Raw genomic sequence first — 14,555 nt, forward strand, 5'->3', positions numbered from 1 at the left:
CCCCCTTTCAACCCTCAATGGCCTTTATTGTGTCCTCCTTCTAAAACAATGTCCTTCTGTGCCAGATGCACAAGATTCCGGGCCAGCCTCCGTGTATAGTGGTTAGGCTACCGGACTCAAGATCTTGAGGTTACTGGTGTATGGATTCAAGCCTCAGGCCTGACGTTGTGTCCTTGGGAAAGGCATTTTTTTAACACTAATTTTCCTCAATTCACTCATGTGGGAATGGGCACCCGGCCATAGACAGTGAAAGATCTTGTCACTATGTTTTTAGCGCCTGTAAAATGGCAGCTTACAATGTGTGTTTCCCACGAAGTTGAGATAGTTTCAGAGTGCTACCGGGTCTGCTATGGTAATAATATAGATTGTAAAGCACATAGAGCTTGCTGTTGACCGAGAATTTGCGCTTTACAAATGCTATCTATTATTATTATCAAGGACCAGAAGGCGGGCCATTACTGTGTCATTGTGGCTTCATTCAACTCAAACATTCACACAATCTGACCTTGGTCAAGTGATTTTGACTTTGTGGTTTTTTTAATCTGATTTATTGAAGCTAAAAAAGCGTTATGCCATTCTGCCAGAGATGATGATTGGCAGATTAGCTTTTGAAAGACCTTGCAGACATTGGACTGTTGGAGTTGAAAAAACTATGCTTTTTTATCAACAGTTTTGTTGTGCTGAAAATACTTTCTTCCTCTGTATTGTTGCTGTAGAGGAAAGCAAGTATGAATACCTATTCATATTCTAGTTTGTGATGATGATAATAATTTTTTGTGCTGGACAGAGTTGGGAATGAGTGAAAGGTTAAAGGAATTTCAATTAATTCCCAAGTAAAATATGATTTCCTGAGAGTTCTTTATCAGGACATTCTTTTAACATTTAATATGTATAGAGGTTTGATGGAACATTAGCAGCTCACTTAATGTCATGCTGTGCAATGAATATATATAGATGATTCTGGTTCAAAACCTTAAGCAAAGGGGTGTACCAGAATTTTAGTTGTTTAGTGTATTTTCATGATTATCCTCAACCTGCTTGGTTTCGTTCGTCAGAGATGAATATTTTATTGGAGGTTCCTCCTCTTAGGTAATTTTACGAGTTTGACAGGAGTGACAATCCATATCATGTAACATAACGTACAGAGTTCTGAAACACCTTTAAGAGTAACAAAGACATTATTGAACGTAATGTCTGATGTATCCCTGCTGAAAACGGTATAGTCATTCCATTTCAGATTTGGACTCCAATTTCTAGAAAATTTGGAGCTCGCAGTAGGATATCTTCTTTCGATCTCACTTTATGCTCTTTGGAATGTTGTAACCCATCACTATCTCAGTGCATGTGGTCCCCTTTCGTCAGCTTTGTGCAGTTAATAAATGGCCTCTCTGCCATTTCCTCAGGCAAATTGATGTTTGTTGATTCGAAATGGTGCAATAAAACTGCTTGACATACATCCTGTGAATTACTCTTTCTTTTAGCATTAATCTCTTTGGTGTACAGATGTTATCATGGCACTTCTTCACCTCTGCTTCATGCAGCTGACAAGGTATTTTAACCCTATCCCTACACCCTGGGGTCATTTTGTACCCCCAGGCTTCTATTCTTCACATTTTAGAATACTTCTAGTAGGAAGATCTCTTTGAAACTTTCAGTATTTCTCAAAAGCTCATTTTGACAGACTGCTACGCAAGGCGTACAGATTGGATTAATGAGTAAATTTCCTCTTTGGAAAGTGATGGCATAGAGTTCCCCACGTCGTTTGGATACGATAGTAAAACAGGACGTACAGATCGGGTTAAGTTCCTTAACCCTTTGAGCCCTAGCCACCGGTACAGCAGTGACCGAGACCCTATCCCAAACCCAACCCACCTGGGACCAAAAGGGCACGAGAAAGTGTGTTTACTACACAGGACGTTATTTAAAATTACTTTATAGATTTTTCTGAATTTGATGCTGGTAATGACAAGGACTACCCTGAGTGGGATATGGAATGTGATTTAGACCATCATATGAATGTTAGTAATAGCTCAGGAGCTCAGGCAGAGGTAACCTCAGGAGGTCAGGGCTCAAAGGATTAAATGTAGTAAGCTGAAATCAAAGACTGACATGTACACAACAAAAACTTGAAGTAAGAAACACAAAAAAAGATTTTTTTTGGCTTTTGTAAAAAAAAAAGTCATAATAATTTATAATGTGACAGTAACTTGCACAAGTGTAGCATTGCCATAAATATTCCATCCAACACAACCATGAGAACAGCATGGTGAAAAAAATCATGTAAAATAGGGGCGATAAATGTAGAGGTTTCAGCAGTAGTCACATACGCTAGCGTACGTATTTGGTCAAAGAACCCATAATAAAAGTTGTCTTTCACTACACACAATAACGGAGAACCGGAAGTATCCAAGTACCCAATCAGAGTAACCAGGAAAAGTGGCCATCACTACGCACAAGGTACTTACAGGAAAACTTTTTGGGTATCAATAACACCTTGGAAATTAGAATGAAATTCATCATGATAAAGCATTGTCTACTTCAGAAAGGCCCAACTTTCATTACTTTCAATTTCAAGAGACAAAAAAATTTGAATGAAAATCATAGTTGAGAGGCTCAAAAAATGTAAGTTTGTTGTTTCTAAGGACACCCAAGCTTTGGAAGTTGCTCAAAGTTACTGTACTTTGGCTGTCATTTTCTAGCTAATTTTACCTCTGGGACCAGGCGACCCCCAACTCCTTTGGATTTTGAGAGGTGGGCATTTTTGGCTTTTTCAGCCTTTCTTACACCTATTTCATCGCATAAGAAACCCCTAAATCCTTCAATATGTCCTGTACGGTTTCATTACGCATATAATCTAATAGAGGCCTACTTCAACTCTTAATATTCCAGGTAATCATACAAATATTCATATTGCTTATCGACACATTTTCCTGTCAACCCTCGTGAGTAGACAAAGATAGAGGCACAAAAATGGCATCATTATTAATGACATAAGAATATCACACAAGTGCTTGTCAGCAGTGGACCAATATCTCAAAACCAACACAAGCAAAATAATCACCAAAACCATTTTGACAGCAGGTGGTAAACACAAGGCAACAACCTTATCAACAGTATGATTACAATAGACGAAAGGAGGTGATTGAAATTTGAAATACAGAATAACACGGATAGGTCAAACAAAGACTCTAAATCTTTGTAAGATATCCCTCAATTTACGGATCCCTCCAACTACAGAGGCCGGTCCCGAATAATTCAAGCTATACATGTTATACTATATGTTGAACAAAGTGGGAACTTTCAAAAGTCTTGTCTTCAAACACTTTATGGGAATGTTTTAGTTCTAGTAATGAGGGTGCTCGGAGAGTGTGCAACTACTTTGACTGAAGGTTCTGCCTCTGCTGAAATAACCCACACAGCTGAAATTGGCTTAATATCAAAACTCAAATCTGGAAGTCAAGAGGTTCTCTTAAAAAGAATTCTGACACCGCAGCATTATATTATATCCGCAAAGGTAAAAATTAGGGAAACAGAGGGGAAAGGTAGTAGCGGTTTGCACAGAGAAGCGGTTTCCTTGTTTGCTTCAGATACTTAATTCGAATTATTCAAATCACCATGTACTACTATCACAGAACACAGCTCATTTTTTAAAATGGAAATGGTATAGGTTTAATGCCCCTATCAACACTATTAGGTTGTTTAAGAGGAGGGACTTCCAAGTTTAACGTTCATCTCCAAAAGGGCCAGTGCCTTTTCCAAGGACACAACATCGGACCAAGCCGACGCTTGAACCCCTTAACGCACAATTACATGATTACGAGTCTGGTAGCCTAACCTCTGGGCCACCGACGCGTCCAAGCTCATCTTTACCTCTGAATGAAATCTGAAAGAGGATAAAGCAACATGATAACCATGACACTGAAATGTAAAAATCACTTTCCCTCTGTTGTTTCTATCTGTTTGTCTTATTTTTTCCCAGCACTAAATGACCATTATTTTGTCAATGTGCTTCTCTTTACTAAAAAACAAACAAAACAAAACAAAACCTTTGAAGTCTTCAAGCTTTCTTCAATAGGAATCTCGAAAGTTTTGACATCTCCAGCTTATGGTTCCCGCGATGGGTAACTAGCCTGGATCTTGTGCATTTGGCACAAGGGAGACATAGTGTAATCAGGACATACGATCATCAGGAATTTAATGCACCAGTCTATGCTCATCGATGTTACCGTATCGAACACCGTGCTCCCCCACAGGCCACGTCAGTAAGTCATTGTTGTACCCTGGGTATGCACGCTTCTGCTGACCCGTGTGTCGGAACACGGCGTGACCTTTCCCGCTGTACAAACCAACTCCATGACCTTCGTACGCACGCGAGTCTCTGTTCAGGATGGGTCTGCCATAAGTGTCAACAAACGCGTTGCCATCATAAGGGGGCATACACAGTCGCAGTTTGTCCAGCAGGAAACCTGGCCAGGCAGCGTCCGGGTTACTTCTGCGATTCAAATTTCTGAATCTATTCGGAAGGTTTCTGAGGAGAAATGAGAAAAGCAAAAAATGATGATGATGATGATGGTGGTTTTTCACACAAAAATTACAAGAGCATGATATAAAAATAAAAGGCTCAAATCTACTTTTAAAAGTTTGTCGTAGTCTGTCCAGTCCATGCACTTACAGTTACAGCTCTGGACTCAGAAGAAAATGAAAGAAAAGAAAATTACACGAGTGTGAAGTTCAGACACATGTAATTATCTGATAGTAAGGAGCCTGACATGCTTTTAAAACATACATAATAAATAATATGTGATATTTACTTTGACATATTTTGTCTCTGTCTTTTAGCTTTAATTTTCCTTACATTCTTGATTAAGACCACTTGTTGCTTCACCATCAATAACTGATCTATCTATTTCAGTCTAGTACTACATTGCATTCTTATGAAAACAGCACACACAAAGAGAACCCACCACAGTCTCACAGGCCCTGTGTCAAAGATTTCATTAACAGCAATAACACAGGTAGATGGAACACTTTTGGTGCTGAGCCTACTCTGAACTTTAGGAAAATTTAACCCAATGAACCCTGACCTCCTGAGCCCAAAATAACTTGTCCCCTGGCTTCCTGAGCAAAGAATGCCTACATGGGAACACACAAAAGACACAAAAGTTTGTTCAAACAAATTCTCTCTCTCTTCCATGAGTTCCTTGACCTTTATTATAATACAATAATAGTTAAAAGGAACCTACAAGTCCTTTTAACGTATTTACCCCCTTTTTATCCGTGTACGGACTACTGTTCTATAGTAGACGAGCACACAACCATGGTTCAGGGCAAGGTCAAACTCAAACAACCCGGACACCGATATATCAGTGTCACGGGCTCATTGGGTTAAAAAAATCATCCCTCATCTTCTGCACTTTCCCTTGAAATCCTGAACCAATATTTTATATAATATATATATAATGGATTGGGGGGTAACAAACAGAGTCACTGAATGAAAACAAAAGTGTTTAAATGTTACGGTGCTTCCTGATTAAAAAGGAATACAAAAGACAAAAATAACAGAACAAAAGGAACGGCAGAGGAAAAACTTGGTGCACCTACCAACACCCATTCCCTTCATGGCAGAGCGAGTGAATTTTGGAGGATATTTTTAGATAAACTGTTCCACCCAGTTATAAAACTAAAACCTCCGCTCTGCCACATTAGTAACAAAAATAATAAAGTTATAGGAAAAAGTAATAATGTTACCAAAAAAACAAAAACAAACGAAAATGAAACATTTTCCAAAGTAGCCCCATGTCACTTTTATAAATAAAGCTTGTGCATGTTTAACTAATTCAGATGGTGCAGGAAGGAAAAATGAGCAAGAGTGAACTAGCCAAATGAACTGACTGACACTTTCCAAACATTTGAAAAGACACAAGTTCATCAAACAAGCACATTATCTTCATTTTCAAGCAAGATCATTTTTGTCTGCAATATATAAATCGTGTCTCAAATAAGCTTTAATGAAAAAATGGTGCAGAATGAAGATGAAATTTAAAAAACACATCTAAATGGCTTTTGAAAATTATAAAAAGCTCAAGGTAGAAAGAAGACTAATCTGTCCCAATCTGTTAGAGAAAAAAATACATTTTCCTGAATTTCCCTTTTCCAGTGCATAACATTTTGAATAAAGCAAAAAACAAAAAAGTGACAATCTACCCACAAGCACCAATGTTGAAAAGAGAATCTGAGGTCAAACTGCTTTTTAAATTACCAGCAAGTAGTTGACCAGCTTCCTCTCTAAAATGGAAGTATGTGGAAAGATGGGCAAGCATTATTCTTTGATAAAGTGCATAATTTACGTTCAAGATACCCGCATCTGTGATGTAGCAATTAGCAGGTGCTTCGCTGTCGCATTCAAGAGACCCAAGTTCGATTCCTGAGTGGGGAAACAATTTTTATCTAGTATCTTGGTCTTTCTGCTGGGATCTTGTATCCCTCTCAGCCCTGGTTGGCCCTGACAGGCAGGTTTGAAAGCCTGCATCCTAAATTATCTAAATTGTGCCAATGAGGACATTTAAAAAATCCCTCAAAAGCCAGCAGATCAGCTTCATAGAAGGATTCAAGAGTGCAGATCTTCATATATCTAGCAGAGGACTTATGACTTGTCCAAAGGCATTTAGAAAACTTTTTTTCTTGCATTTTTACCATACTCATTTTGAGCAATTCTCGATAATTTGAGTAAGATTGGTTTTTTTCTCTTTTTCACTGTTTACTTTTATCTGTATAGCACATATTTTCAGTGATTCATTTTCAAAACGAAAACATAGGAGAGAACACAATTATATACCTCATATAATACAGAAAATTAACGTGACTTTAAGCTGAGAGACTAAAAACATGTAAGAATTCCATTATGTTTCAAAATTTTTTTTTAAATCTCCACTTGCATGAGATTCCTGTTTTCTAAAACCTTGTTTGCTTCAACATAATTGACGGTAAGAGGATCTAGCCTTAACTTTAAGCAGCATACTACGTGTGGAAATGAGCATAATACTTTAATACACCCTTACACCTCTCAAATAGAAGGGGAAAAATCATAATACAGTCAAACCTGCTCAAACAGCCACCAATCCAAGACAATCAGCCGTATAAACTATATTAAATGACTAATTCTCACTCCCCCCCCTCCCCACCCCCCATCCGTACATTTTTAAACATTATAATGACATTCAAGGCATCCATCTGTTTAAGACAATCACTTTTATACACCACAAGGGGTGGCCATCTCGGAAAGTCTTAACTGTACAATTTATCCGCGGAAGAAACCAAACACCCTTCCCCTTTCCCTTCTCCTTCCCCCCATCCCATCTTTGATCAGTACTTACTCTGTATACTTGCTGTACTCCTCAAACGTCATCCAGTTGTCCACTTTGCGAGAGATAAGAGCTCTACCAGAGCTGAGGTTTTCCTTGTAGACCTTCGGCGCTACGCTGGAAGCAAACGGGTACACATCCTCCACAGTCACGTAGCTGCGTTTAGAGCTTCCACTGCCACTTCTCTCCCCATCATCATCACCAGCAGCTCCGTCACCACTTTTCGCAAAACCACCAGGAACCCCGCCACTTCCCGCTCCGCTGAGACCGCTCAAGCCTGACGCTCGGCTCACCCGCCCCATCCCTCGGCGTCGTTTCTTGCTCTTCTTCTTTGGCTTTGGCTGATTGAATGGGCTGACTTCATTAGTGAGCGGTCCGAGAGGTAGAACAATGTTCTTTTTCAGATGGTTTGTAGGCATATCTCCAGGATAGAGGAGAACTGAAATAACATTATACAGGGTGTTTTGTATGAGAGAAAAAAAACCTCACAAAATATACAACTGAAATGACAACTCCCATTTTGTTCACATGTACTTAAAAATAACAAAACGTCCTATTACCAATTAATATACATCACATTTCAAAATGGAAAATGTTCTGATGTAGCTTGAGCATCTCTACCTTTCAGTCTCAACATGAGAAGAAAAAAAACAACCTTTCAGAGCCTACAACTTAAAAAACATCAATCATATTCAGCACCAGGCAATAACATATAGTCAGCTAAAACAAGCAGAATAAAAACTGCTAAATACAAAAGAAAATGATTTTTTTAAATTAGTCACTCTTGGCCTTGAAAAAAAAAAGCACTTTACCAGCAACCTTCAGCTTACACTGCTGCTTCTTGGAGCTGTCTAACAGGCAACTTTGATGTAAAACATGTTCAATATTTAAAAGCTAGTGTCTTTTTCTTTTTCCACGCGAAAAGTATAAAAATACATACCACGATCCAAAGTTTTATGGTTGAAAGGTAAACCTTTCTCTTCACAGAGTTTCTTCACTTCAAAGTACTCCTTCAGTTTCTCCCTCCTGAACTGGTTGACCATGTCAGAAACTCCGCTGCCCAGGGTCGACTCGGAGCAGTGGTCGTCAATAGGTTTGTACCCGACTTTGATCACACCAGGCAGCTCATCAAACATGACTTTCTGCTCCCGAGAAAGCTATCATGAAACAGAAAAGGAAGAAGTTTTATACGGTCGGGAATGGATAACTCAAACATGTTGAGGATTGATGAATATGTTTGACATATCCATAATTATGATAAACCAGTGTAATGAAAAGTTTTAAAATATCAGTTGGGGAACACCAAATTGTATGAACTGTCTGTGATTTTGAGTTTTCGATGTTCATGTTATCTATGCTCCACTGTAATTACACTAACTTATTGGACAAAAAAAGTAAAATGCTGTCTATTTCTTTGAAATAATGAAATGCAAATGGCCATAGAGTAGGTGGAGTGCGCTCATATAACCTTATGCAGTTGCGAGCGCCGTAAAACCCTATACAAAACAAGAGTAGGTGGAATTGACTGGAAAAGTCTTCAGAAAAAAGAAGCTCAGAGAGAGACAAGGACTGGACAAATTAAGAGAGTGTGAATTAAAATACTTGGAAGATGCTCTGGTGTCCTTTTTAATGTCTTGGTACACCATAGGTTCTGCTTTTTTACAGGGACCAAATTTACACATTAAATGTCCATCCCACTATCCTCAAGATCCAATGATGACGAAGTTTAATTCACAAAAATTATGGAGTCACTTGTTCTAGATGCGATTTTTAAAAAAAAGGTTTTCATAAACTGTCCCTGAATTTTCCTGCACCTAAAAACAAAAAAAGGAAGGAAACTTATTATTTTCAAGGCATCTGGGACATTAGCTTCATTAGCAATGCCGTTAAAGATTTGTAAAGATTTTAGTTGCAGTTTCACCATATCGTCAAACAAACTTGAATTTTACTAGCAATCTTGGACAACCAACTCACACTTCTTCTGAGGTTACTTCTGCTCAGCACGACTCGGTCGTGTTTCCTGATGTCTACCATTGCTTCGGCAGACTCCGGAGCTCTCGTCTCATCTCGGAGGTCAAAGTCTGGAGGCTCCAGAGTGTTCGGTGTGCTTGTCCTTGACCTTGATCTACTGTCAGAGTGAGTGGAACCAGCCCGACGAGACTCCGGCCGGCTACCCTCTGCATACGAAGGAGACCTCTGAGAGAAGCAAATTAGTAAGAGAAGCAAAAAGTTAACAGGCCATCAATATTAAACATTGTTTGTTTTATTGATGGAATAATAATATGGAATAGAGTTTGGGTCTGAGTAAAGAGAAGCACAGCGATACACAAATGGTCATATAGTTGTTTGTTCTATTAATGGAAGGATAATAATATGGAATAGAGTTTGCATTTCGGTCAGAATTTTTTAGTTTGAGACTGGTCAAGCTTAGACAGGGGCTCTCACTTCGCTCAATTGGTATCATGCTGGACTACAGAGCGGATGGCCTTGATTTCAATCCCAGACTAGGCATTCTTAAATTCAGGTCGTTTTAGCGGAGTTTTCAAGGATCTCAACCCATTTGGCTCAGTCCAATCGTTTAATTCAAAGGTCCTACCTCTTCAATAACCTTATAGGGTTGATACGGGTGTTACATCCAAACACTTGCTTTTTACTTACAAGCTTATACACAGGAGGATCACCAATGTCCTTTCCTGGTCTCACACTCAAGGAAAATTTAATTTACTATTTATTGACCACACTCTCACGATCACCTTCACAATGACAATGACAATGACAATCTTTATTTATCTCAAGGGGAGAAATTTGTCTTGGTCGTTTACTATAGCAGTGGACGATACAAAGGTTAGGTGCACTCACTCATACACACAACAAGAAAGGACATTAGTAAATACATGTTTTACGTGCTGAAACAACCTCGCTCTATAAAACGTTCTCTCTCTCTCTCTCTCTCTCTCTCTCTCTCTCTCTCTCTCTCTCTCTCTCTCTCTCTCTCTCTCTCTCTCTCTCTCTCTCTCTCTCTCTCATCACAATTTTCAGGGAAAAATTAACAGAAGATACTACAATGTATTACCTTATCTTTTCCTTTCATTCCCTCTTCCTCTTCTCCAATATCTTCAGCTGTTGTTGTGGCTCTCGGAGTGTCTTGCGACGGGAACAAAACGTCCTCGTACACAGACCGGTCAAGGCCACTGTCCACAGGCAATGTTTCATCAGCTGTGTTGCTCTTGTCCACGCTCTGGTTCTCTCGAGACAACGGCAAGTTACTAGACAGCACATCAGAGAGCTGCACTCGCTGCTGGCTACTGGGGGCAGAATATTCGGCATCATGCCCAGCCATCTGACTCTTGTCCTCTTTGGAGGACACTTTCGAAATACTGACATTTGACCTTTCTCTCGACATTGACCTATCCACCGAGTGGGTGTCTTTTAGCTTGCCGGAGCCGGTCCTTTCCCGAACCAGTACTTCCTTTGATTGTGGTTTCTTCATAGACTCCCTAGATACCCTCTCTCTCGGGGTTTGTGCCGGGGTCGACTTTGAGGACTTTTCCACAGAGGCACCCTTTTCCGTGTTTTGTTCGCGGGAAGCTGTTCTACGACCATCTCTTTCTCTGGATGGGGGTTTCATGTCTTTAACAGGAGGGGTCTTTGATTTGCCTGAAACAGAACAAGTAACAAAATGTTTTAGTAGAAGGAAATAGGCATTTTAAGTTATCAAATGTTCAAAGTCTTCAGAGACTTGTTCAATCACAACTCACTATATCCTCTACTTTTGGGTGAGCATGAAGTTGGCAGTATAGCAAGGCTGGTGGTATAAAAGGGATCTTAGGCTGTCCTTTGTTAGATAACCCCAGCTGTCCAACATCAAGGAAAATTATTCTGCTGAGTGATGTGTTTGAAAAGTGTCTTTTTGTTGATGAATTATAAATGTTTATATATATAGAAAGAAAGAAAGAGAGAGATAGATATATTTATATATATATATATATCTTTCTTTCTTTCTCTCTCTCTCTCCCTCTCTCTCTCTCTCTCCCTTTTTCTCCCAGTCTCTCTTTCTGTCTGTTTCATTCTCATTCACTCTCTCTATACATTTGTGTGTGTGTGTGTGTGTGTGTGTGTGTGTGTGTGTGTGTGTGTGTGTGTGTGTGTGTGTGTGTGTGTGTGTGAGTGTGTGAGTGTGTGTTTGTGTGTGTGTGTGTGTGTGTGTGTGTGTGGTGTGTGTGTGTGTGTGTGTGTGTGTGTGTGTATGTGTGAGTGTGTGTGTTATAAGAGTGTGAATACAAATTCAATTTAAAAATCACATGACTGCTGGATCAGAGGTTATTTATCAAATGCATGGCGCCTGAAACAAACAAGACAAGGGCAGGGGCTGGAATGGGCGGGGAGAGAGCAAATCGGAGACAAGCTTTAACTCGCAAAGTCGTGTGTGGGATAAAAAAATAATTGAGCAGCTGCCGGATGAGTGCTGTGCACTGCAATTAGTGTGTATATCTGGCTGCCAGTTTGGAGGTGGTTTTGCCAGGCAAATTTACATTAGTTCAATATGGAACATACAACTCAGACAATCAGCAGGTGGTGATTTAAAGGGGAAATACAGTCAACTCAGCTTGTTTTGAACTCATTCGAGTCGATCTTCGGTAAGCTGATCTTTTTCTCAGGACCCAGCACCTCTTCTTCTTTACAGGTACCAACGATCAAATTGATTTTTGGATGAGTTTATCTCTTTTTTACCCATCAACGACATCAACTCATCCATAGTCGACTGCAGTATGTTTATAAATAGAAGTATCTTTTAGAGCATTAGCAAAACTTGCTGTTATTAATTTATCTAAGCATTATACAACCTAATTGTATTGCAAGTGCTGTAAAAGTCTTACTAAAACTAAAAGACTTAATAACTGTCTTTGCCTCACTAACTTACAAGGCTTTGGTTATTACCTTCAAACCCTAGAACAGGAGATTCAGATGCAAGGCCCTGTCTCTTTAACTCTCTTCTGTTCTTTCTCCATTGAGTAAGACCCTTGTTGATTTCTTGGTAATCCAGCTCGTCATCCAAATTTGAATCAAGAGTGATAATGATGTCATCAACCTCAGACTCAGTTAGAGGGATTTCAGACTGTACAAGACAAAATAAAATAAAAATTGAAACATTAGTTTAATATAATCAATATATCAATAATTTACATCTTATTGAAGTTCATATAATTATTTGCGGAAGTGAATGATTGACAGCCTCAAATATTAACATGACAATGGCAATGACATTCTTCATTCATCTGGCACAAATATATTTGTTGGTCGTTCACAGTACAAAGCGTTACAAGGTCATGTGCACTTGTAAAATGTGAATATACATGACAAGAACAATGGACATAATATATTTATTACATGCTGAAACACCTCCGCTCCAAAAACAATCTCTCTCTCTCTCTCTCTCTCTCTCTCCTCTCTCTCTCTTTTTCTGTGAGTGTGAGTGTGTGCGTTTCTCTCTCTCTATTTCATTTGTAGCACTGTTAGTTTAATAACCTTTAGTAACTGCAGTTGGTAAGAATAAATGTTTTTATGGATCTCTCTAGCTCTTGCTTTCTTGGAAATACATCGATCCATTTAATGCGGAGATGAAAACTGGTGACAGAACATGACAAAAAAAGGGGAAAGAGGAAGAGAAGAGAAAATTTCAAAGAAGGAAATTATTCGTCACTGTCAGGTTTTGAACTTGAAACTATTATTGAATGAGAAACAAGCACCATACCCTAGACTACGACAAGCCTAATTTTACACAAATTATTCAAAGGTAAAATATGATTCTCTAAAACCTTACCTGTGACACTGCACTTAAAAATTCTGCTCGTGAAACAGTCCAACTTTTATCTTTGTCAGCCAATCTGAAGAGGTCCATGAGTCTCATGCGATTAAGAACCAGAAATTTATCAAGGATCTGCAAGCCATTGGGTGGTGGAACAGTAACAGATGGCACATCAGGAAGTGGAGTTGGTTCAGGGGGAACTTCAGGGGGTGGAGGTGATTCTGGCTTCCACAAACGATCTCTGCGATACTTTGCTTGCACTCTTTTCTCTAGTTCTGTTTTATCAGGTTTGCGCGCCAAGAAATTTTCATTCAAGCCAAGATTATCTAAATCACCCCGCAGTTTTTTTCTTTCATTTATCCAACTCTTGTATTTTGAAACTTTTTCTTCTTCCACCATCAAAGCTTTTTCTTCTGTTGTGGGTTCTTTCACTGGTTCAGGCTGTGGTCTCAGGGGCCCATTCAGAGCTGGTGGTCCAGGGGGTTGAAATACATTGTGATAAACACCGAGACGATGTTTTAGCGGAGTTTCCATAGGTGGGGCAACAATGGCCCTTGTTCTGCGATGTGGGCCACCAAATATCTTTACAGCGGCTTTGTAATGTCTAACATGAGGTAAGTCCCTTTGCTTAAAAAGGGAGAGGCGTTGATCCACTGGAATATGATCAAAATTATAGGGATCAAAAAGTCTTTGCAAATCAAAGCTGATGTCTGCTTCCAGGACATTTTCCCGTTTTCCTCCCCGTGGAGCCATTTCGACTGATTGTTTTTTGTGAGGTTTTTTACTTGTCTCAGGAACGTATGCTCTCTATAGTGGGAGCAGAAACTCTAAAATACCTTTATAGACACACTATCTCATGCTTCCGATACTACTGAAACGACTTTGGAGTGGTATACTTCCAACGCCCGCCATTGTTGCTACAGAAAACAATCTAGCGCCCTCTCGCGTTTAACATTTTAGTAGTCATTGGAATTGAAGAGTTCCGGTTACTATTCCGGAAAGGATTTCATTGGGATCAATAATTTAATTCGTTTAAATACGTCTGAAGCTTAGAATTTATTTTCAAAAGCACTAGACTATATAATGGACACGAACATCTTCATGAACAAGCGAAGGAGCATCTCTTGCCTTCCCCTTTTCTTTAACAATAATTTACAAAGATATGAAAAAAAAACAAGGGACGTGTTCTCCAAAGGCAGACCCTTCGTGTGTCAAGCGCGGCCGGGTTCATAATAACATTATACAATTTTTTAAATCACCCACTTGTACTATAATGACGATTACAATTGAGTAGGTTTGCAAGTGTGTGTTTGAGTGTGTGTGCGTGCGTGCGTGCGTGCGTGTGTGCGTGTGTGCCTGCGTGCGTGCGTGCGTGCGTGTCTGTGTGT

At 39.4% G+C, this 14,555-nt stretch overlaps 2 protein-coding genes across 2 annotated transcripts in view; one reads left to right on the forward strand and one right to left on the reverse strand.

The window, feature by feature from the left end:
- LOC101854555 (ubiquitin carboxyl-terminal hydrolase calypso) overlaps positions 1–128 on the forward strand; it is a 24,038-nt gene extending 23,910 nt beyond the window's left edge. The window contains exon 13 of the mRNA XM_013079891.2: positions 66–128. Within this exon, the coding sequence (XP_012935345.2) occupies positions 66–128 (63 nt within the window). The remainder of the gene's footprint in view (positions 1–65) is intronic.
- A 2,563-nt stretch (positions 129–2,691) lies between these two features.
- On the reverse strand, positions 2,692–14,078 carry LOC101848502. Its single transcript, XM_005093658.3, has 7 exons — positions 13,183–14,078; positions 12,300–12,477; positions 10,435–11,018; positions 9,336–9,557; positions 8,302–8,518; positions 7,374–7,800; positions 2,692–4,528 (listed from the first exon to the last, which is right to left on the reverse strand). The coding sequence occupies exons 1-7, from the start codon at positions 13,918–13,920 to the stop codon at positions 4,195–4,197; spliced, it is 2,700 nt and encodes an 899-aa protein (XP_005093715.1). The 5' UTR covers positions 13,921–14,078; the 3' UTR covers positions 2,692–4,194.
- Between the last annotated feature and the right edge of the window lie 477 nt (positions 14,079–14,555).

This window comes from Aplysia californica, unplaced genomic scaffold, assembly GCF_000002075.1.
Source record: "Aplysia californica isolate F4 #8 unplaced genomic scaffold, AplCal3.0 scaffold00067, whole genome shotgun sequence".
In the NCBI taxonomy this organism is placed as follows: Eukaryota; Metazoa; Mollusca; class Gastropoda; order Aplysiida; family Aplysiidae; genus Aplysia; species Aplysia californica.

Coding starts and splice junctions, on each gene's coding strand:
- LOC101848502 (XM_005093658.3), bottom strand. CDS start 13,920: ATGGCTCCACGGGGAGGAAAACGGGAAAATGTCCTGGAAGCAGACATC. Junction 11,019..12,299: donor TCCTGTTCTAGGGTTTGAAG/GTAATAACCAAA, acceptor GTTCTGTTTCAG/GCAAATCAAAGACCCCTCCT. Junction 7,801..8,301: donor CCATAAAACTTTGGATCGTG/GTATGTATTTTT, acceptor ATGTTATTTCAG/TTCTCCTCTATCCTGGAGAT.